At 37.0% G+C, this 23,212-nt stretch overlaps 1 protein-coding gene across 2 annotated transcripts in view; it reads left to right on the forward strand.

Annotated features, from left to right (window-relative positions):
* EFCAB5 (EF-hand calcium binding domain 5) overlaps nucleotides 1-23,212 on the forward strand; it is a 170,979-nt gene that overhangs the window by 10,388 nt on the left and 137,379 nt on the right. For both annotated transcript variants that reach the window (XM_026016130.2, XM_072747907.1), the window contains exons 2-4: nucleotides 12,378-12,427; nucleotides 13,154-13,216; nucleotides 14,185-14,269. In XM_026016130.2, the coding sequence (XP_025871915.2) occupies nucleotides 12,378-12,427; nucleotides 13,154-13,216; nucleotides 14,185-14,269 (198 nt within the window). The remainder of the gene's footprint in view (nucleotides 1-12,377; nucleotides 12,428-13,153; nucleotides 13,217-14,184; nucleotides 14,270-23,212) is intronic.

The following is a 23,212-nucleotide window of genomic DNA, read 5'->3' on the forward strand; positions in this document are numbered from 1 at the left end:
TTTATAAGTGATTAATCTACTACCTTACTATATGTTTGCTTTTATCAGTGAGATTTTTTCATAATTTTCTTCTAGTTATGTTCTTCTCTTTCCATTAAAAGAACATACTCTTCCCTTCCCTGTAGGGGCATCTAGGTGGCTCAGTTGGTTAAGTGTCTGAATCTTGGTTTCGGCTGAGGTCATGGTCTCTGAGTTATGAGACCAAACCCCACTTTGGACTCTGCTGGGCACGGAGCCGCTTGGGATTCTTTCTCTTCCTCTCCCTCTGCCCTTTCCCCATCCTGCTCTCACTCTTGCTTTCTTAAAGAAGAAGAAGGAGAAGGAAAAGAAGGAGAAGAAGAAGAGGAGGAGGAGGAGGAGGAAAAAGAAGAAGGAGAATTTCCTTTAAACAAAAAATAAATACAAACAAAAAAAGGAATTTATTTTAACATTTCAGGTCATCATTCAGAATTTAAGATGAGATCAAGAGTTTCCCAGATAAACAAATGTTAGAGGAGTTTATCACCACTAAATCAGTCTTATAAGAAATGTAGAATTTTATGATTGAAATGACTGCATGTAATTCCTGAACAAGACAATTTAACAATGATCACTTGGTAGTCATTACTGATGAGAATATAATTCACGCAACTAGGTGATGAATTTAAAATGATTTTCACAACAATTAAAAATGTACGAGTATAAATTATCTGTGACTGTAATAGCTCTTACTTTTTCCCATGGCAAATACAATGTGGCAATATTTTATAACATGACTGGATTTAAAATCCACTTAAACTTTTAGTATCAAGTATATATTACAAAATAATGATGAAGCTCTAATTTGCAGAGTATGACTGTGTTATTATAATGAAAATTCTGCAGCTAAGTTGGATGTAACTAAAAGGATACATCAGCTGTATACGAAGGTAAGAATTCAATATATATGTACAGAGGCAGATTGGGAGCTGAGTTCATAAGTATCTGGCAGGCCTTCCTGCCTTTCCTGGCACACCTTGGGCTGTGAGTCCTGCCCTTTGAGTACCTGAAACTGCACTTTTTCAGCAGCTCCAAGGCTCTGAGCTTATGACAAGCAGCAGTACTCACTGCAACTGGCTTTGGAAAGTGATGCCCTGGTAGTGGAATACTCCTTGGCTTTGCTTCTTTCTTAAAGAATGCCTGCTTTAATAAAGCAAGTTCTTCATTGTGCTTGCATCCTGTGGGACCATGGGGGACACTAGGATGGATCATCAGGCTCTGATTACTTTGGGCTACTCTTTGAGAATCCTTAGAACAAATTGCTGCTGGTCAGGGGTGAATTATGTGGAGGCACCAACCACCCCAGTCATTCCAGGCCACTCAGAGCTGAATAGATAACTATCTTGCAGCAGTACATCTGTAACTCATTTATTACATGCTAAATGAAGTGTGTCACTTAAAAGACTATGGTTTAAAAAAAAAAAAAGACTATGGTTTATATAGCTAAACTTATTAAAATATTTTGTTTTTAATAACCCAATTCCTTACATTTGAAATAACTAGTTACAAAGTGATATAGCTAAAATTAATCAATACAGATAGAATATATAATAGGTGGAGTATGATTGAGTCATGTATTACCTTTACTTGGTTGTAATTTTCAATAAACTTTAATAATCTTTTACTAACTTTAATAATCAGTGCCCAGATAGGGGCACAAATAGAAACCACACTAGTTATTTGAATAGATATTTTAACAAGAACTGTTAATTAGATATAAAGTTAAGTAGATGACTGCAAAGCTAAAAAGAGAAATCTAAGGTATGATAGAGGGACCAACTGTTACTGCATCTAGAGCTGGCGAAAAAATAAAGGAATCAAAGGAAAAAATTTACAAACTTAGAGGAGTGACACCCCCGACACCCCCCTCCCCCCAGAGCTGAAACTCAGATCTCTGGGAAGATGCTGCTTAGCTGATGTTGGTGCTTCTGAGCTTAGAGGAGGGACTACATTGGACCCAGACTTCTAATTTTTTTTTAAGATTTTATTTATTCATGAGAGACACACATAGACAGAGGGAGAAGCAGGCTCCCTGTGGGGAGCCTGATGCAGGACTCGATCCCAGAACCCTGGGACCATGACCTGAGCCAAAGGCAGACGCTCAACCACTGAGCCACCCAGGTGCCCTGGACCCAGACTTCTAAGGCAGGAACATTGTCTGGCTGGAGTTGGTGTCTTTGAGTCAATGAAATGTACAGAACTGTAGAAAAACTACAAACTGGATTTAGTCATTGCAACAGAAAAGACCTACTGCTAGGAGGATAAAGAAGCATTGCAGAGGTAAAGCACACAGGAACCAAAAGATTACAAGAAGCAGTCTTGAGATAGACAGGAACAATTCTCTTCTCCTTCTTCAGTCTTGGGGTCTCCCTCTGGTGCCACCAATTAGCAGAGCTTACCAGAACCAGCTGGCAAGGCAAAAAAATGTGGTTTTTAGAGTCTCAGCTCCAGCATCAAAGAAGAATACAAAAAGATGAGTTTAGTGCTGAGTTAATAATTTAGTAACTAGCACTTGACTGATATTGAAATTGATACTAGAAATGGAGTTTAACTTTCATCCTCTAGTTTGCACATATTTTATTAAGACAGTTAAAGACCATACTACTTCCTGCTCCCCAAATCCAATAAGCATAATGTCATCAATGTACTGGACAAACTCAATGCTGATTGGAAGGTCAAGATGCTCAGTATCTCTGTGGACTGCATTATGGTAGAGAGCAGGAGAACTGAGATAGCCCTGGGGCAAGACAGTGAAATTATATTGTTGGCCCTGCCAAGTAAAAACCAATAGCCTCTGGTGTTCTCTCCAATTTGTATGGAGGAATAAGCATTTGCAAGGTCAATAGCTGTATACAAGGTGGCAGGGATTGTGTTGAGTTGCTCTAATAAAGATATTACATATGGAAGGCAGCTGGAAACATCAGCTGATTAACTTTATAATAATTTATGATCATTCTCCAAAATCCATCTGCCTTCTTCATAAACCAAACAGGCAGGTTAAATTGGCATGAGATAGGTTTCATCATTTCCTGCTTCTTTCAGATCTTTGTTGGTGTTACTAATCTCTGTAATTCCCCATTCTGCCATCCCAGGAAAGCAATTTTTGTTTACTCTTCTGGTATATGTGTATGTGAGGGAGGGGACTTCCCAAGGGCTACAGCTTGGCCTTTCATATTATAAGTGCTCTGGAAGCACTCCAATATTAAGAACTCTGAGAAGGGCAGCCCCGGTGGCGGCGCAGTGGTTTGGCGCCACCTGCAGCCTGGGGTGTGACCCTGGAGATCCAGGATTGAGTCCCACGTTGGGTTTCCTGCATGGAGCCTGCTTCTCCCTCTGCCTGTGTTTCTGCCTCTCTCTCTCTCTCTCTCTCTCTCTCTCTCTCTCTCTCTCTCTGTCTCTCATGAATAAATAAATAAAATCTTAAAAAAAAAAAACAACTCTGAGAAAAGAAGAGTAACAAGAGAAACGTAAAAAACAACTAGGGAAGTGGGAGAAAAACTCAGATATTGTTATCCTGGAAGCCAAATGAAGAAAGTACAGTATTCCCCCACTATCTGAAGAAAATACAGCATTCTTTTGAAACATTCTGTAAGCCAGAATGATGCCAAGAAGCAATTACCATTTACATATATGGAAAAAATTTTTGAGCATTCCTAGACCCCAAAAATCAAATCTCTTAGGCTTTTCTGATTTCTTATGACACATCTTGCTAATGGATACATAAAATACATTGAGATAAAATACAGATAGAGGCTCAGACATAGTTCAAAGCAACAGTTGCTGAATGCTGAGCTATTGAGTGTGGTTCCTGGAGAAGGAGCTTAGGGTGTATGCTGTATAGTGGCTCACTGCAAAATGCTGAATGCTATTTTTTACTTTTTGCCTTTTTTTGGTAAAAGCAAAAATCCTCTTCATATTTCTTTCCCTTAGGGAAACCAGGTGGTGGTCGATGCATCATCAAAATTAATGCTCAGTTATGACCTACCTCAGCAATACCCCAATTCAACTGTGTTCAGGCTTTTCACCACTGGCAGAAATGGTGCTAATCTTAAAGGATCCTGCATCCCAAGTCAGTCAGCATTACAACAATACTTCATGAGACCCTCATGCTGTGCCATGTGCAGTTCAGTAATACTTGCTAAACATCCCAGCAAGCAAAATCTTCCAAATCCATGCAGAAGAAAGATCAGTGTGAAGATTCAAATGTCCTCCAGAAGTTTCTGGGTTCTCACCAGACCATCCTCCTTACTTTCTTTGTGGTGCTGCTGTCAACAGCTTTTGTCTTTCTAGCATACAATGCCTTCATAAACAGGATACAGGCAATACCAGTTGTTTATGTATCAACTCTAGAAACACGACAGCCAGCTTCTTATATCTCCACACATTCCTCCCCTCCCATTTATGGCTCTACAATCCTCACCAGCCTAAAGTCAGCTGCAACATTGGCTATGGAGTATAAGGTACTAACCTCCACTTGAACAAGTCCCCTTAACTATAGAAGGCTGGAGATTTCTAGCCCTAGACCAGGAAGCCTAGCAGCAACCTCTACATTCATAAGCCCCTAAACAAGGCTTCTGAGAACTGTAAATAAAGGATCCTAAACTGTTCCATTAAAAAAAAAAAGGCTCAATTTCTCACCTGTCCACCACAAGCCCACACTTAAACTGGTAGATTGTAGTGGCATTTAGAGTCCCCAAGAATGAACATCACCTTAGTGCCAATGTTTAGAAATCCCTGAAAAACCTGAATATTTATTTTCCCTGGCACATAGTCGTTTTAGGAGATGACCACAGATCCTGTGAAGATTTGGAAGATTTTTCCCTATATACTGATGGCAGTGCTGCACTTTCCTCCTTTAAGGAGATCTAACCTTGCCTTCAGTTATGGGGTTTAGGCCTAGAAACTGGTGAGATGTCAGAAACTCTCCACTGTGGTTACTAGAGTCATATTTTTGGTCACCATATATGGATTTTTTTATACCATAGGTAGATGACCAACATTTCAGTAGGCTGGCCATCTCATTTATTCCTAGAAACACCATAGTCCTTTAACCACACAGATTGCTGAGAGTCAAAAAAACATCTGATTACCACTGTATTTCCACTGCTCTTTATGGTAAATGTGTCTACTTAGGTAATTAGGTAGGTAGTTAAACACTAATATTTGGCCTCTACTCTTCTGAAATGGGTCATTCCATATGCCTATAGAAGAAAGCCACTATAGAGCTTTTCAAGAATATAAATACTCCCATCACTACTATACTTTTCAATGCTTTAGTAAAGTGTTGTCCCTTAGACAGAATTCTCTTAGAGGATGTACTTGGGGGGAGTGGATGTGCAAGTCAATATGCAATTAAATCTACTCCAATATTCCTATTTCCCTAAGCCTTGGTATTCTTACATTATGCCAAGGAAGTTCCAGTATCTCAGTTTAAGCACATGCTACTAAAGAGTCCCAAGTTTCAGTGAATTTACCAAATAAATGATTAGTGTCACTTCCAGCTGTAGATGCTAAAACATTAAATCCTTAATTTCTGATAAGTGTACCCATATTAATAAATTCTAACAACTCAGCATTATATTCTGTGCTTCTTTCTTTAATTTCCTTATAATATACTCTCACACTTTCCTTGGGTTTCTGCCACTGTCTATGCAAATCATAAAAATCTTTTGCTATAAAAACTATTTCTTCCTGGCCAGACTTTGTATTTGCACTGCTGGAGCATTTTAACATCTGATTGTAGTTATGAATCTCCTAGAAGTAAGAGGTGGTTATGGTGAGTCTTGAGGAAAATGGGCATCTCCTAGTAAGGTAACTGCCCCATCCATTTTTCATCCATTCTTCATCCATTCAGCCACTCTATGCATTTTAATGGGGAGCTTTTTTTTTAAGATTATTTATTTATTCATGAGAGACACACAGAGAGAGGCAGAGACATAGGCAGAGGGAGAAGCAGGCTCCCTGCAGGAGCCTGATGTAGGACTCAATCCCAGGACCCCAGGATTATAACCTGAGCAGAAGGCTCAACCATTGGGCCACCCAGGTACCCCTTGATGGGGAACTTAATCCATATACATTTAGAGTAATTATCAATAGAGAAGAACTTAATAATATCTTGTTCATTGTTTTCTGGTTGTTTCATAGTTCCTTTGTTGCTTTCTTCCTCTCTTACTGCCTTCCTTTGTGAATTGATAATTTTCCATAGTGGTATGCTTTGATGCCATTCTTTATATCTTTTGTGCATTTACTGTAGATTTTGGCTTTGTGGTTACCAGGAAACATAGACTACAATAATTATTTTAAGCTGTTAACAATTTAATTTCAGTTACATACAAAAACTCTACCTTTTTACCCTCCTATTTTATTTTTGATGCCACAATTTACATCTTTTTATATTGTATGTCCATTAGCAAATATTGTAGCTATAGTTATTTTTAATACTTCTGTCCTTTAACCTTAATACTAGAATTAACTGATTAATATACTGCCACATTACAGTACTGAAGTATTCTGAATTTGACTATATAGTTGTATTTATCAGTATGTTTTATGTTTTCATATATTTCATGTTACTAATTGGTGTCCCTTTTTGCCAGCTTGAAGAATTCCTTACAAATTTTTGTAAGACAGTTCTAGTAGTGGTGAACTCCCTCAGCTTTTTTTTTTTTGTCTGGGAGAGACTTTGTCTCTTTTTTATTTCTGAGGAGAATTTTGCCAGATAGAGTATTCTTGATTACTTTAAACATATCACCCCACTTTCTCCTAGCCTATAAGGTTGCTGCTAAGAACTCTACCAATAGTCTTATGGGGTTCCCTTGTAGGTAACATACTTCTTTTCTATTGCTGCTTTCAAGATTTATTTTTGTCTTTGATTTTTGACAATTTTATTACCATGTGTCCTGGGGAAGATATCTTGGGGTTGAATTTGTTTGCAGACCTGTGAACTCCTTGAACATGGACATGCAGATATCTCTGCAGATTTGGGAAGTTCTCAGACATACTTTTTAAACTAAGCTTTCTGCCCATTTCTTCCTCTCTTTAGACTCTCATAATACATAGATTATTTCTCTTAATGGTGTCCCAACAATTCCAAGGGCTTTCTTCATTCTCCTTCATATTTTTCCCCTTTGTTTTTCTCTGACTGGATCATTTCAAGTGATCTGTGTTCCTACTAGGTATTTATTTACCCCCCCCCAAAATGAAAACAATAATTCCAAAAGATAAATGCACCCAAGTGTCAATCAATAGATGAATGGATAAAGAAAATGTCAGAGTGCCAGGGTGGCTCAGTGTCTGCCCTCAGCTCAGGTCATGATCCCAGGGTCCTGGGATTGAGCACCGCATCAGGCTCCCTGTCAGTGGGGAGTCTGCTTCTCCCTCTCCCTCTGCCTGCTGCTCACCCTGCTTGTGCTCTTTCTGTGTCTAATGAATAAATAAAACCTTAAGAAAAAAAGATGACACACACACAATGGAATATTACTCAGCTGTAAAAAAAAGAATGAGATCTTGTCATTTATGACAAGATGGATGGACTTAGAGGGTGTGCTAAGTAAGTCAGAGAAAGACAGATACCATATGATTTTACTTATATGTGGAATCTAAAAAACCAAAACAAATAAACAGAAAGCAAAAACAATCTGATAAATACAGAGAACAAAGATATGATTGTCACAGGAGAGGGATTTGAGGAATGGGCAAAATGGGTGAGGGGAGTGGGAGATACAGGCTCCTAACTATAGAATGAATAAGTCACAGGGATAAGAAGTACAGCATAGGTAATATAGTCAATGGTATAATAGCATTGTATGGTAACAGATGATAGCTACATGTGTGGCGAGCATAGCATAATGTATAGACTTGTCAAATCACTATGTTTTATACCTGAAACTAGTGTAACATTGTATGTCAACTATACTTCAATAATAATAATAGTAAATCTGTGTTCAGATTCACTGAATCTTCTGCTTGGTCTAATCTGCTATTGAAGCTCTTTATTGAATTCTTCATTTCAGTCCTTGTATTCTCCAGTTCTAAAATTTCTGGTGTTCTTTTTTATGTTTTCTCTTTGGAGACCTTATCATTTTAAAAAGATTTTATTTATTTATTTGACAGAGTGCACAAGCAGAGGGAGGGGCAAAAGGAGAGGGAGAAGCAGGGTCCCCGCTGAGCAGGGAACCCAATACGAGGCTCAAACCCAGGACCCTGAGATCAGGACCGGAGCCAAAAGCAGTTACTTAACTGAGCCACCCAGGCACCTCAGGAACTTATCTTTTCATATTTTATTGTTTATTTCATCAAACTGTTTATCTGTGTTCTCGTAGCATTCTGAGCATCTTTAAAACAATTATTTTGAATTCTTTGTTAGGTAATTTATGAGTCTCTACTTCTTTGGGGTCCATTACTGGAAATTTACTGTGTTCCTTTAGTGGTATCATGTTTCCTTGATTCTTTGTGAGCACTGTCACTTTTGTAGGTGTTTGTGCATTTGAAGAAGAGTCACCTCTTCCAGACTTTATGGAATGACTTTGGTAAGGAAATACCTTTACCTGTGGTTGGGAGCATGCTGGAACATGCTGTGACCCTTGGTCTAGTACTACAGGATGCCAAGTGTGAGGGCATGTAGTGCCTGTAGATGGAGATGGGTGGAGGTGGCATGGTGTGTCATTGGCTCAGGAAGCTGTGGTCCATGACATCAAGAACTGCATGATCCTTGGTGAGAGTTGCAGGCAGTGCACAATGGCTGGAAGGACTGTTGGGTCCTTTAAAAAAAAAAAAAAAAGATTTATTTGTTTTCTTTTAGAGAGGGAGAGCATGTGAGGGAGAGGGGGAGGGGCAGAAGGAGAGGGAAAGAATCCTAAAGCTGCACAGAGCCTGTAATGGGTCAATCCCAGGACACTGAGATCAGGACCTGAGCCAAAATCAAGAGTCAAACACTTAACCAACTGAGCAGGTTGGCACCCTGGTGGATTCTTTAACAGAACCTCCAGTCTACTGGCTAGGGACCATGCCAGACAGTGATGGTGGCCATAGCCAGTGGTATGCACACACTTGGCTGTGGGGCCAGTTGAGGCTGGCTGCAGAGACCATACAGATGTGCAGTGGTGAAATCTAGGGCCCCCAGCAGAGTCTGGGGCCAACTGCAGGCACATAGGCAGCTGCAGTGGCTCTGGCTGTCAATGTGTACATGTGTGACTATAGGGGCTAGCTATAGGCACATGTTTGGCAGGGGAGGCCAGTGATGGGAATTGGGGCTAGTGTCTTACAGGTGCACAACTATAAGGTTAACTATAGTGAGTGGGACTATGTAGACCAATGGCAGGGGCTAGGGTCAACCCAGGCCCAACAAAGTCTGTACAATTGTACAGACTTTGGCTTTTCCTGTGGGGCTGCAGGAACAACTTGCTGTGGCATAAGCGCAGTGGTAGAGGCTGATATTGGGAGTTAGGCCAGCAGCATGCAGGTGAATAGCTGCAGAATCTCTTGCTATTCTCAGCAGTTATCTCTGTCTTACCCTGGATTTTCTTCCCTAGCCTTACCTCTAAGTGTTCATCAGCAAAGGTTTATCTTTAACTTTTTTTCCCCTCTCCTAGAAGATACTCTTATTGGGTAAGCTCCACTAGCATCCTTCCGCAAATGTATCCTTCTGTCAGTACCCAGGGGTTTAAAACTCATGAAATCCAGCTAATTGACATCTCTTATCTTCTATTAGTCTGACAAATCAGAATTGTGTATAATTTCTGCTTTCTACCTAGAAACCCTTTCCTCAAGGATAACTGGCTGTCCTTTCATATATGACTGACAGTCTTGTCAATCAAGATGCCAAATGCTGCAATTCACCAATTTATAAATCTACTGGGAATGCATATAAAGGGCCCTTACCAGATTCACAAAAACTCTGTCTCATAGGTGGCAATCTACGTAAAATGACTGTAGAATCTCATGGATGGGAGGATGAGGTATGTAGAATGTTATGAACTTTGAGTAATTCAAATGCAAGTTAGTGCTATTCAGACTGGGTAATACTTCTGTCATTTACCAATGGACTTGATTATGCATAACTTCCTACCAATGCACCATAATATATTTCAGTGTCATTAAGACTCTTACTGGAAATTTCTATAGACCACTGGGCAGATACCTTAAATGTGTTAGTATCTCCAAACTCAAACTCTTATCCTTCCTTCAACCTGTTTTCTCCCCTTTCCTTATTTTATTTCATGGCATCATCATCCATTTAGCCTTGTAAATATTAAAAAAAAAAAAACCACTCCGCGAACCTTAACTATTTCTCTTTCACTCTTTAGATCCAATTTTGCCCCCAATCCTGATCATCATTATCTGTTTTAGTTTATGTTCCCTCTGAGTAGACTCTGATACAAAGAGTTGAGTGCAGGTTCATTTGGGAGGTGGTTCCAGGAAACAATGTAAGGGAATAGAGAAGTATTACAGGAAAGTGAAGGAAGCCTGTATTATTGGGCAAGTTGCAAGGAACTCTGGGAGACAGAAATGTTCTACCCATGGGACCATTATACAACTCCCTATCCATCCCTAGCCGAGGGCTTCTCTTATTAGATACCAGCTCCCAAGCGCTTCTTGCCTATCCCCACATTTGAACTGGCAGGAAACCCTCAGACAGAATTCCAGGTGCTTGCAACCTAAAACCATCTGCATGCACTGCAAAAAGTGAATCTGAAGCGATATGGTTTGGGGATTGGCAATGTCAGGCAGAACCTAGACTGATGAAGGCCATTTACTGCAAGTGTAACATTTCAGGTGGAAAATTTACCTTCATTCTTTCTTCCCCCTGTCCTTCATAATTCCAGTCTTTGCTGGCGGAGGTAACTTTTTAAAAACACCAATCTGATCACATCTATTCTATGCTTAAAAGCATAAAGTCCAAACTCCTTGATTCAGCATGAATAACTTTTACAGATTGAAAAGTGACTTTTTCAGCCACATCTGCAATTTTGTTTTATATAACTGTGCTCTGCTACGTGAGTGCTTCCTTTTTGAACTTTCATACCCTCGCATGTATTGTTCCTTTTGCTTCAAATACTCTTCCCCCCTTCTTTACACAAAAATGTCTTATTAGTCTGTTAAAATCCAGTTTAAAAATCTGTAATTCTATGAAAACTTCCCTGATCTCCCTGGGAAAAGTAATTGCTTACCCCTTTGTGTTCTTAGCATTTTATATGCACCTCTTCTTTTGCACTTTGCAGATTGAATTGCATTTGTTTATCCCTTTTTCCATCACTAGACTAGGAACTCCTCAAAGGAAGTTTTCCTGTCCCTCTGAGCACAGGTCTTACTCATCTTCACAACTCCAATGTCTTTTTGCATATAGAAGGCACCCATAAAGGTTTATTGTATTGAATTTATCTGGGTGGATCCAAACAAACTGTTTTAAAAAGAAATGGAAAGGAACTTCTTAGTAATTTCAGGAGATGGACACCATAAGCAGAGAAAGCAGTCTATTGGGACCTAACAAAGAAATCTATTTTATATTTATTATTTAAGAACTTCAAAAATGCTTTGAGGCAGCTATTCTAAAAGGTTGGAATCTGTTGTCTCCAAAGGCAGTAATTTTGGTTTCTTCAACTAGAACATGTGCTGTGTTGATAAAAAGAAATATAAACACTCTAGCACATTATAAAGATACCATTTCAAATTAAATCGTCCTTGGATTGTAACTACCCTAGAAGCAGAGGCCAAGTATATAAAATTTCCTTTCTACATAGCACCTAGCCTAAATACCACAAATTCTTAAATGATTTTTGACACAGCAGTGATTTTGATAATTTGTGACTGAATCTGTGGTCATTTGCAGTGAAGTAGAGATCTGATAATTATCCACTTTCATTCCTTAATATAAATAAATCACATTCCTCTCAGAACTCCTCATTCAAAAAAATACTTAGTGAGATTATTACTCTAATGTCTGTATTGTCATTCTCACATGAACTGAGTAACCATCAAAGTTTCACTTCATCTCATCTGAATCATTATTTCAAAAATTAATGATAATAATGTCTTAAAAAATTCACTTGCATTACTGTTGCCATTTTGTGTGTGTGTTTCTTTTTTTAATGATAATAGTGGTGATTATTAATGGCTGAGTTTTCTTGTCATTAGCCTTGCACTAATCTAGTTTTGGTCAGTAACAACAGCATTAACAGTAGTACAGTTTGAAAAGTTTAGCAGTTGAGAACTTACCATTCAATAGAATCATGGGATGCAGTGGGGGTTGGGGGTGATTTCAGCCTTCCACAGTACTTTTTGTTATTTATTAATACTTTCTCTTTTTGTTATTAATATTGGTCTGGTAATACTTTTCCCTACCATTTGATGATACCTTTTAGTGGCCCAGATGAGTGAGTCAGCATTTCAAGAGGAACCTAAACCTGCTCAGGTATCCAGCCTACATAGGTTTCTAACTACTTAACTATGAGAGAATTTGAGATGCAACATTCTTGAGAAAATTGAGATGTGGTATCATATTTTATTATTTAATTGTTTTTCTTTTTAGTTGCAGTATTGTACATCAGGTTATGATGAAAGTGCTGGAAAAAAGGGGTTGGGGTGCCTGGGTGGCCCAGTTGGTTAAGCAGCCAACTCTTGATCTCAGCTCTGATTTGCTCTCAGCGTCATGAATTCAAGTCCCACATTGGGTTCCATGCTGGGTGTGGAGTCTACTTAAGAAAAAGGGGTGGGGAGACGCCTGGGTGGCTCAGCAGTTGAGCATCCACCTTTGGCTCAGGGCATGATCATGGGGTCTGGGATCAAGTCCCCCATGGGGCTCTTTGCAGGGAACCTGCTTCTCTCTCTGCCTATGTCTCTGCCTCTCTTTCTGTGTCTCTCATGAATACATAAATAAAATCTTAAAAAAAAATAAAGGGAGGGATGGGGAGGGTAGCAAATAATAATTGGGTCACTGTAATCTGCTTCTAGCTGGTTGGCATTTATAACAAGTCTATTACTGTTTGAATTTAATACAGCTACTTTGTGTGATTTTATTTGGTATGATGTTTGCCCATTATGTAAAATTTTTTTACATAAAAGCTTACTATACTAGAGTATGTTAGTTTTATCTTTAGCTTCTTTTGTATACCACTTAGTAACACTGTTTTCATTTCAGGAAAATGGAAAAGAAGACAAAGAAAACAAACCTGAAGAAACTGAAGTGAAAGAGCCTACTGAGGTAGAGTTTTCATGAATAATCAGATGTTAGTGCTGAAGAGTCAACTGGACAAATTAATTTTCTTATGAAGAAGGAAAAGAAAATATGTGGGTATTCAAAAAGATAGACAAAATGGCAAATGGAAAAGAGCAAGTTCATGTTAATAAGCTGACTCATTTGAGTCAGTTGCAGGAAGTTTCCATGGACAAGTAAATTATTTGTGAAAAGCTATTATAAATTATAAAGATTGCTTTCTAAAATGAGAACTATTACCCTGAGTACAATAATCATCAGTTTTTAGGGTAACTTCACTATTTGTTCTGAAAATATAATTCCCATGTTAATAATTTAACTAACTTTGTGTTTGTTTAAATACAAGACTTTAATGAGGAGGAACATTCTATAAAAAAGGGGAAGCAATTAAAAATATGGATTCACCATTAAGTTCACCAATATGAATCTTAAAAGTATTCTATTATCATTCTTTTAAAACTATATCAGCATGAAAACAAAATGAAACCACATCAGCATGAGCACAAAAAGCCATTTTGCCACCGTTTATTCATAAAACTAAGCTTTAATTTCTTCAATTAAGATGAAATATTTTTCTTTCTACCACAAACATGGAAAGTGATTCTAATAGTAAAACAGTAGCATTTTCAAAAATCCAATTTCACTGTGTGGTAGTCTAAAGTTTCTAGAAAGTATAAGTTATACACATCTGGAATAATATTCTTAGAATATCACTTTGTTAGCCACAGGAAGATAGGATGACATGTTGAGCCAATGCATTTTATCTTGTTGATGCAGTAAGCATACTGTGATTACTGCTTTGCTTCTAATACATAGCATTAAATCCTAGAAAAATTAATCAGGTATGTTTGGTAACTCCTACAGGACATTTATCTGCATTCTTTAACTGGGAAAGTTGATGCAACTTTGAGGAAAAGTAACTCATTTTAAAACTGAGGTTTCTTTTCTCCTTTCAGAGTTCACAGGGTGTACCAGGCAGTTCTGCATTAGACACCAGCAGCAATGTGGCCGAAACAGAAGCAGATGAAATCAAATCCCAAGGTAGAGAGCTAGCCTACAATGGAATTTAAAACAATTGTATTTTCATTGGGGATGCAGTCCTTTAAGAGTTTGCCTTTAAAAAGATATACTCCCAGGGGTAATTTAAATACAATTTGGGAAATAGTTTAAAATCTATTCCCTTCACCATCTTTTTTTTAAGATTTTATTTATTCATGAGAGACACAGAGGGAGAGAGGCAGAGACAAAGGCAGAGGGAGAAGCAGGATCCCCACAAGGAAGCCAGATGTGGGACTTGAACCCATGAGCCTAGGATCACCACCTGAGCAGAAGACAGACACTCAACCCACTGGCATCACTATAGATGCTACTTAAAACTTTTAGGTGCTTGCTTTTCTCCAAAGGGCTTTCTGTCTCTTAAACCACTTAAAAGCAATTATTTACTCTTTTTTATTATTAACATATAATATGCACTTTAAGAACCAAACTTTCCAACACTTATTCTGTTTCTATTGTAAATTTGTAATATTAAAAAAATTTTGTAATATTTTTGTAGCTTCACTAAGTTTTAAAAAGTTTCTTGGAAAGTCCCTCGTCACCTGCCCCTCCCCCATCCCAGTTTCTTGATTTTACTTCTTCTTCACTCCCACCCTCCACCACTATTACCACTACATCTACTTTACCTTTACCCTAATCATTTCAGCCAGGTTTTTCTTTTTAAAGTTAGTTTATTTATTTTTAGTAATCTCCAACACCCAAGGTGGGTGAGATTGAGAGTTGCATGTTCTTCTGACTAAGCCAGCCAGGTGTCCTTCAGCCAGGTTTTTAAGCGGATTCTTTCATTTTAAACATGCCAAACAGAATTGTTATAAATTTAAATTGGTTTTCATTTTAATCGGTTTGTGACCAAATTTGCATGTGCAAAACTTCACACTTGTATTCCATCATATAATTTATTGCCTCTCTAGAAAACTAATCAATCAAGAGTTTGTGGTATTTCCTGTTCTTGTACTTTCCATTTCTGTTATTGTTTTTCAAAGTATGATAGTAGGAAGTGTGTTTTGTTTGAGTTTTTTCATCCCAGTATATGATATATGCTGAAAAATTGCTGTTGCTTATTGCAAATCAGTTACAATGCAATGTATTTATTTATCTAGTAGCCAGTCACTATGAAGCCTAATATTTTAAATCTCCCTTTGTAAACATGTATGTGCACATGCATGTGTCTGCCTGTGTATGTGCAAGAAGTGGGAATAGGAACTTTTAATGCAGTTTCAATATATCAAAGGAAGTGTCTTTATTCTTCTTATATACTTGTCAAAATTAAAATGATGTTATTAAAATGATGTTATCTTGTCAGACAGCTCTCAGAATGCACTCAAATAGGTATCTTTGCAAAGAAAATATTGTGTTTAAGTGTATATGTGAAGTATTCATTTCTTTACCCTAGTTATTATACTTTTCAAGGTATGAGCTTAACTTACATTTTGAGATGTCGTTTTTTGAAAATATGTTTGCTCAGGGTGCCTGGCTGGCTCAGTTGGTAGAGCATGAAACTCTTGATCTCAAGGTTTTAAGTTTGAGCCCCATGTTGGGTATAGAAATTACTCAAAAATAAAATATTTTTTTAAATTTTTATTTATTTATGATAGTCACACAGAGAGAGAGAGAGGCAGAGACATAGGCAGAGGGAGAAGCAGGCTCCATGCACCAGGAGCCCAACGTGGGACTCTATCCCAGTCTCCAGGATCGTGCCCGGGGCCAAAGGCAGGTGCCAAACTGCTGCACCACCCAGGGATCCCTCAAAAATAAAATATTAAAAAAAGAAAATATGTTTGCTCAATTCTATTCTTATTTCATAGCCCTATTATTAACAAAGTTTTGTGGGAAAATGCATTTTCCTAAAGCTATTGAATCTTAATTCCAACAGTATTTAATAGTGCTTCTTTTCCTCCTTCTTTCTGTATAGTAATTCTGCTTTATGTACAAATGTTAAGAATCAAGCCAGCTGAGTTTCAGACAGGGCCTGTATTTAAGAACATCACACATTTAGTTGAGTAGCCCTGCTGGGTCAATTTGCACCAGTTTAATCAGCAGCCAATCCCGCTAATGTTATAAGCCCTCTTGTGAAGAAAGAATCTGCTAAAGCTTGTTATAATGTGGATAATAATTCATTCCTATATATGTCCTTAAATAGGGTTGTACCAAGGCCATGTACTAAGTGCAAGAAATTATGAAAGTCATTTCTAAGGCTGGATCTTTCAAAATATGAATACAGAATTCTTTTGTGTTCCTACTTATTTAGTTGAAAGCATTAATGCCCAAATAAGTCTTTGTATGTTAGAAGATGGATTAATACAAGGGTGAAGGTATACATGTTGGGGAAGAATTTGAAAGGCTTTTAATGCTATGAAGAGTTTAGGAAGGTAATCCTGAAAAAGAATTTTCAGTGCTTAGCATATGCCTGCCACAAAATGAGGCATTATTATTATTGAGTGAATGTGTAAATGAATCAATCAATCTTTAAAAGATTTAGGAATGCCCAAGCATAGATCTGCTCAAAAACCCAGTACCTGTTTGAACTATATTCAACAGGACCTCAGAATTAATTTGCCCTTGGGCAGTGCTGTAATTTTTGATCCTTGAACTCAGAGGTCACTCAAAAAACAGTTCCACACAGGCTTGCTTAGAATTCTAATTTATTAACCCCACTATTGCTGTGCCTACTTTTCTTGGTCTTACGGCTCTATGAGAGAAATGTTTGACTGGAGTTGTAACCAAATACATATCTCTTCCACTCTGCATTTCAGTGCAAACACTAGGATTATTGCTTAGCCAAGCACACTAGAGAAGCACTAGCAGTCTGCAACAAGATAGAGAATGTCATAGTTCATGTGTGAATGAGCCATGGCAGATGGGTAGATATTAAGTTGCTATACATCTGTAATACTACCTTTAAAGCAGGAGGGGATCCTCTTTGGTTTATGCTGGAGAGGGTAAAAGCAAAGAGAGTAACATTAGAACCCGCAGACTTTAAAGGATTGCTCTCTTTTTCACTTATTTAAAACAAAAACAAAATTATTGTATATTAATGTGCATTGTGATGAACCAGAGTGGAAACATCCCCTCCCCCTCAAAAATGTGGTTAACTTGTTGACAGATCTAACTGAGAGGAAAGGTAAAGCACTATACTACCCTCCTTACTACCTCTATATTGGAATAAGAGAATTAGCCAAAGAGGAAATCAAAATACTTAATTTTTTCCTGGGCAGAAAAATGGATACTATCTAGGTAGGATTTAAAATTATTCTTCAGAGTATTATCAATAAGGCTAGGGGAAATTGTAAATAAATAAAACAAATTTTAAAGTATTTGTGGATAGCTCCCCACCAAAAATGAGAATGAATAAATACATTTCAATACAGTCATATAATGAAATACTGTGAAGCAGTCACAAATGAACAAACTAGTTTGTTCAAAACTAGTTTTGGTTCAAACCAAAAATAATAAGATACCTAGGAATAAATCTAAACAAAGAGGTGCAAGATCTGTACTCTGAAACTTTAAAACACTGGTTAGAAATTGAAGATAACACAAAGAAATATAAAGACATTCCATGCTCTTGGATTGGAAGCACAGATATTGTTAAAATGTCTTTATTACCTAAAGCAATCTATATAGTCAATGCAATCCCTATCAAAATACCAATAGTATTTTTTGCAGAACTAGAACAAACAATCCTAAAATTTTTATGGAACCACAAAGAACCCTGAATAGCCAAAGCAGTCTTGAAAAAGAAAAGAAAAGCTGGAGATGCATCATAATTCTGGACTTCAGATTATATTACAAAGTTGTAGCAAAACAGCATATGGTACTAACATAAAAATAGACACATAGATCAATGAAACAGAAAATCCAGAAATAAACCCACAATTATATGGTCAATTAATCTTTGACAAAACAGGAAAGAATATCCAATGGGAAAAAATATCTTTAAAAAATGGTGTTGGGAAAATCGACAGCAACATGCAAAAGAATGAAACTGGACCACTTTCTTACACTATGCACAAAAATAAACTAAAAATGAAAGAAAGACATAAATATGAGAGCTGAAGCCATAATAAAAGTCTTAGAAGAGAGCACAGGCAGTAACTTCTCTGACATCGGCTGTAGCAGCTTCTTTCTGTATATGTCTCCTGAAGCAAGGAAAACAAGAGAAAAAAATACACTATTGGGAATACATCAAAATAAAAACTTCTGCACAGTGAAGGAAATAACAAAACTAAAAGGCAATCCACGGAATAGGAGAAGATGTTTACAAATGACATATCCAATAAAGGGTTAGTATCCAAAATATGTAAAGAACTAATACAACTCAGGATCCAAAACCCAAATATTCCAATTAAAAAATAGGCAGAAGATATAAACAGACATTTCTCCAAAGAAGCCATCCAGATGGTCGACACATGAAAAGATGATAAACGTCATCCATCATCACGGAAATGCAAATCAAAATTACAATGAGATATCACCTCCCACCTGTCAGAATGGCTAAAATCAACAACACGAGAAACAATAAGTGTTGGCGAGGATGCAAGAAAAGGACCTTGTGTACTGTTGGTGAGAATACAAACTGGCGTAGCTACTGTGGAAAACAGTATGGAGCTTCCTCAAAATGTTAAAAATAGATCTACCCCATGATCCAGCAGTCCGCTACTGGGTATTTACCCCCAAAACAAAACCAAAAACACTAATTTGAAACTCCATGAAGTTTAGCTAAACTACGGAAGCTAAACTACAGAAGTAGCCAAAGTGTCCATCAATAGATGAATAGATTAAGAAGATGTGATATATAACGGAATATTACTCCACCATCAAAAAGAATGAAATCTTGCCATTTGCAACAACATGGGTGGAGCTAGAGTAAAATGCTAAGTGAAATAAGTCCATCAGAGAAAGACAAATACAATATGATTTCACTCATATATGGAATTTTTTTTTAACTTATTTATGATAGTCACAGAGAGAGAGAGAGAGAGAGGGGCAGAGACACAGGCAGAGGGAGAAGCAGGCTCCATGCCCTGGGAGCCCGACGTGGGATTCGATCCCGGGTCTCCAGGATCACGCCCTGGGCCAAAGGCAGGCGCCAAACCGCTGCGCCACCCAGGGATCCCTCATGTATGGAATTTAAGAAACAAAACAAATGAGGAAAAAAAAATGAGGAAAGGGTGGGGAGGGTAGGTGAAATAGGTGATGGGGATTAAAACAGGCACTTGTCCTGATGAGCACTGGGTGATATATGGAATTGTCAAATCACTATATTGTACACCTGAAATTAATATAATGCTGTATGTTAACTAAATGGAATTAAAATAAAAAAATTTTAAATCAATGAACTAGAGCTACACTTTTCAATAGAGATGAATTTTCCAAACATAATATTAAGTATTACAAAGGTCACAGAATACACATGCATGAAATAATTTTCACAAAATTTAAAAGCAAGAAGAACAATATTATACTGCTTTGATACAATATAAACAAATGCAGAGAAATGATAAGCATGAAGTTCAGACTAGAGTTTCTATTAAAGTAGGGGTGTATGAGAGGCTTTAATATTTAGGTAATTTCTTTTTTAAACTAAGAGTAGATACATGACTACCTATTATGTCATCATTATACTTATAGGTCTTAAATATTTACTAATAAGATTTTTTTAAACATGCTCTATAATATGGAGGTTCTGGTCCCTTGCCCTTTTATTGCACTAGTACAATTTTTGAGAGGAATTAATTATTGAGGCATGAATCAATAACTACTTTCTGGTTATCTTAAAAATAATGTGTATAAAAATAATTTCCATATCTATTTCTTCCTTTCTTCTGCATCCATGAAGTAACAAAAGCAAAAGACTTTAACACATGGCGCTGATCCTATTGTGGTTGAGCTAGGCACTGGTATCTTTTTCAACACACAGAGGCAAATTGACTAGTGGGTAATATTTGAAAAGGCCTGAAATATTCCATCTCCATGGCCATGTGAGAAAAAAACTTAAAGATTCCCATTAAGTTTTTCATTCCAATCACCTCAACGCCAATATATATGTATATTATTATATATAATAATAAATATATATTTTTAAATGGATAGCTTATTGTTCAGAGCCTGAGTTAGCTTGGTCCTGGGAACCCAGAGTTATGCTAGGAAAAAGTCATACAATTTAATGTGCTAACACCAACAGAAATATGTGGTCTTCCATCTCAGATGGACTTTCTATGTTACTTGGAAACTCATTTATCTGTTTGTGATATGCTTCCTTACACCTCCATAATGATTATTTCAAACTTTTATTATGCACATTCAAGCCTATGATCACACCATTTGTCAGTTTTAGCAATATTTATTTTATTCCACAAAAAATAGAGGCTATTAGAGGGAATGCCCTCCAGTAAGTGTAGGAAACACCTCATCCAAGTTTATTACATATTTTTTATCTCAATCTCTCATCTCTCCTCAGATCCTAAGGACCATCATCTAATCTCTCTCCTGTAGTGTCTGTTTTCCTCTCTACATTGGCTCCTTCCTTTCACTCTCTAAATATAGTCAAGACTATCATACTGTAAAGAAAAATCCTTCCCTTCACAATCACATTCTTTGAAATAATTGTCCACTTTTCCAGTTTATACCTCACCTCCAAGTCCCTTTTCAAACCACTGAAGTCCTAGTTCCTTCCATTCTTATCACAGAAATTGCCCTAAGGTCATGAAGAATAACTGGATGGTAAATATACCTTCTACTTCTTATATCATTTGATTTCTCTGCAGCATTTTTGACACTATTGACCACTTCCTCTGTAATGGTAATATTTTTTTGTCTGTCCAACATCTCTTTGGGAAACCACCCTTCTGTCCTTAATCCATTTGCTTTATTTTTTTATTTAAATTCAATTAGCCAACACATAGTGGATCATTAGTTTCAGATGTAGTGTTCAATAATTTATCAGTTGTGATGTGTCTCTTGGCTATTTGTCTTCTTTGAAAAAAGTCTGTTCATGTCTTCTGCCCATTTCTTAATTGGATTATTTGTTTTTTGGATGTTTAGTTTGATAAGTTCTTTATAGATCTTGGGCATTAGCCCTTTATCTGATATGTCATTTGCAAATATCTTCTCCCATTCTGGAATCCATTTGGTTTAAATGTGGCTGGCTTCATCCTTTTATTTCTAGGGATGGGTGGTGATCCAAACTTGATCAATCAGAATATTCACCACCCCTTCAATGCTGTGAATGGTTCAGAAATTGGCAAATAATTTATACCAAGTCAATTAAAGCCTTAAACCAGATTTTTTAAAACTGGAATTTTAATGGCAAATTTTTAAAATCAATGATTATAAAGAAATATATATATATATATATATATATATATATATATATATATATATGAAAATCTAAAGCTGCTGCTGACCATTTTTATCAATAGCTGAGGGCAACCTGCCTAAAAATTCAACAGAGCAAATTAGAAACTAGAGGTAGATTTCAGTGATTCCTGAAAACAGTTATATTCCTGGATTTTCCAGCTATATGAACTAATATTTTATATTTTTAATTTAAGATATATGAGATGGATTTCTATTGCTTGAAATTGAAAAGGTCTTAATAATACACCCTTCTTGAAACTCTTCTTGTGGTTTCTATGATTCTAATCTATCCTATTTTCCTCCCAACTCTTTAGTCACTCCTCAGATTCCCATGTCCTTTTCTTTTTGTCTATTCTTTAAAAATGTTGCATAAGACTTATAAGTCATGCAATGACCTTTGAGCAGCAGCAATAACATCCTGACTTAAACAACAAAAAAACCCTGATTTTAATAAACATGTGTGTTATTTTTTAAATGTTGTGTAAGATTCCTTTCTTGGTCCTCTTCTCACTCTAGACATTCTCTCTGTGTGAGTCCAGCCAATAAAAATAATAACAGAAATTATTTATACTTTAAATAAATATTTAAATAATTTAAATAAATTTAAATTAATTATTTATTATACTCCTGGGTGGCTCAGGGGTTGAGCATCTGCCTTTGGCCCAGGGCGTGATCCCAGGATCCAGGATCGAGTCCCACATAGGGCTCCTTGCAGAGAGCCTGCTTCTCCCTCAGCCTGTGTCTCTGCCTCTCTCTCTCACTGTGTCCCTCATGAATAAATAAATAAAAATCTTTAAAAAATAACTATAGATGTTTTAGAGTATATAATTTCATATATACACATATATAATTTTCTCATGACTATCTTGTAAAGTATAATTATTGTTTCCATTTTACAGAGGTAGGAACTGAGTCTAAACTGGGTAATTTGTTCTAAATTACTGGGCTAGGAAAGATTAGAGCTGGAATTTGAACCCTGGTATCTGTGATTCCAATGTCCATAATATTTATTAACACAACATTTATTCATTTATCAAGTAATTGAGTTCTTACTATATTTCTGACACTGTTCTAACCTCTGGGAGACAGAGTCCCTGCATTAATGTGTCTTAATTTCTAAAGGTGTGTTAAAAACAGATCATTCCTCCTAAAAAAATACATGGTTTTAGCCAGTGCAAGAACACAAATGAAATAAAAGTTATAAAAATTAGTAAGAATAAGATAGAAATGTCTCTTTTTTTGCTGATAACATAATTGAATAAAGCAATCGATATAAATTTAGCAAGGTTTCTGCATACAAAGTCAATATACAAAAAATAACTTTCATGCATTACTTACCTCAACTCTTAGCTTGTGAGGGATGGTAACTGGGACCCTATGACTGCTCCTGTCACCTGTGCCTCCTACCTGGAGCCATCATGCATAAGTACATCTTCATCCATGTTGCCCAGGCTGGTGTCCAGATTGGCAATGCATGCTGGGGACTCTGTTGCCTGGAACATAGCATCCAGCCTGATGGCCAGATACTGAGTGACAAGACCATTGAGGAAGGAGATTATTTCTTCAACA

This window comes from Vulpes vulpes, chromosome 2 (assembly GCF_048418805.1).
Source record: "Vulpes vulpes isolate BD-2025 chromosome 2, VulVul3, whole genome shotgun sequence".
Lineage (NCBI taxonomy): Eukaryota > Metazoa > Chordata > Mammalia > Carnivora > Canidae > Vulpes > Vulpes vulpes.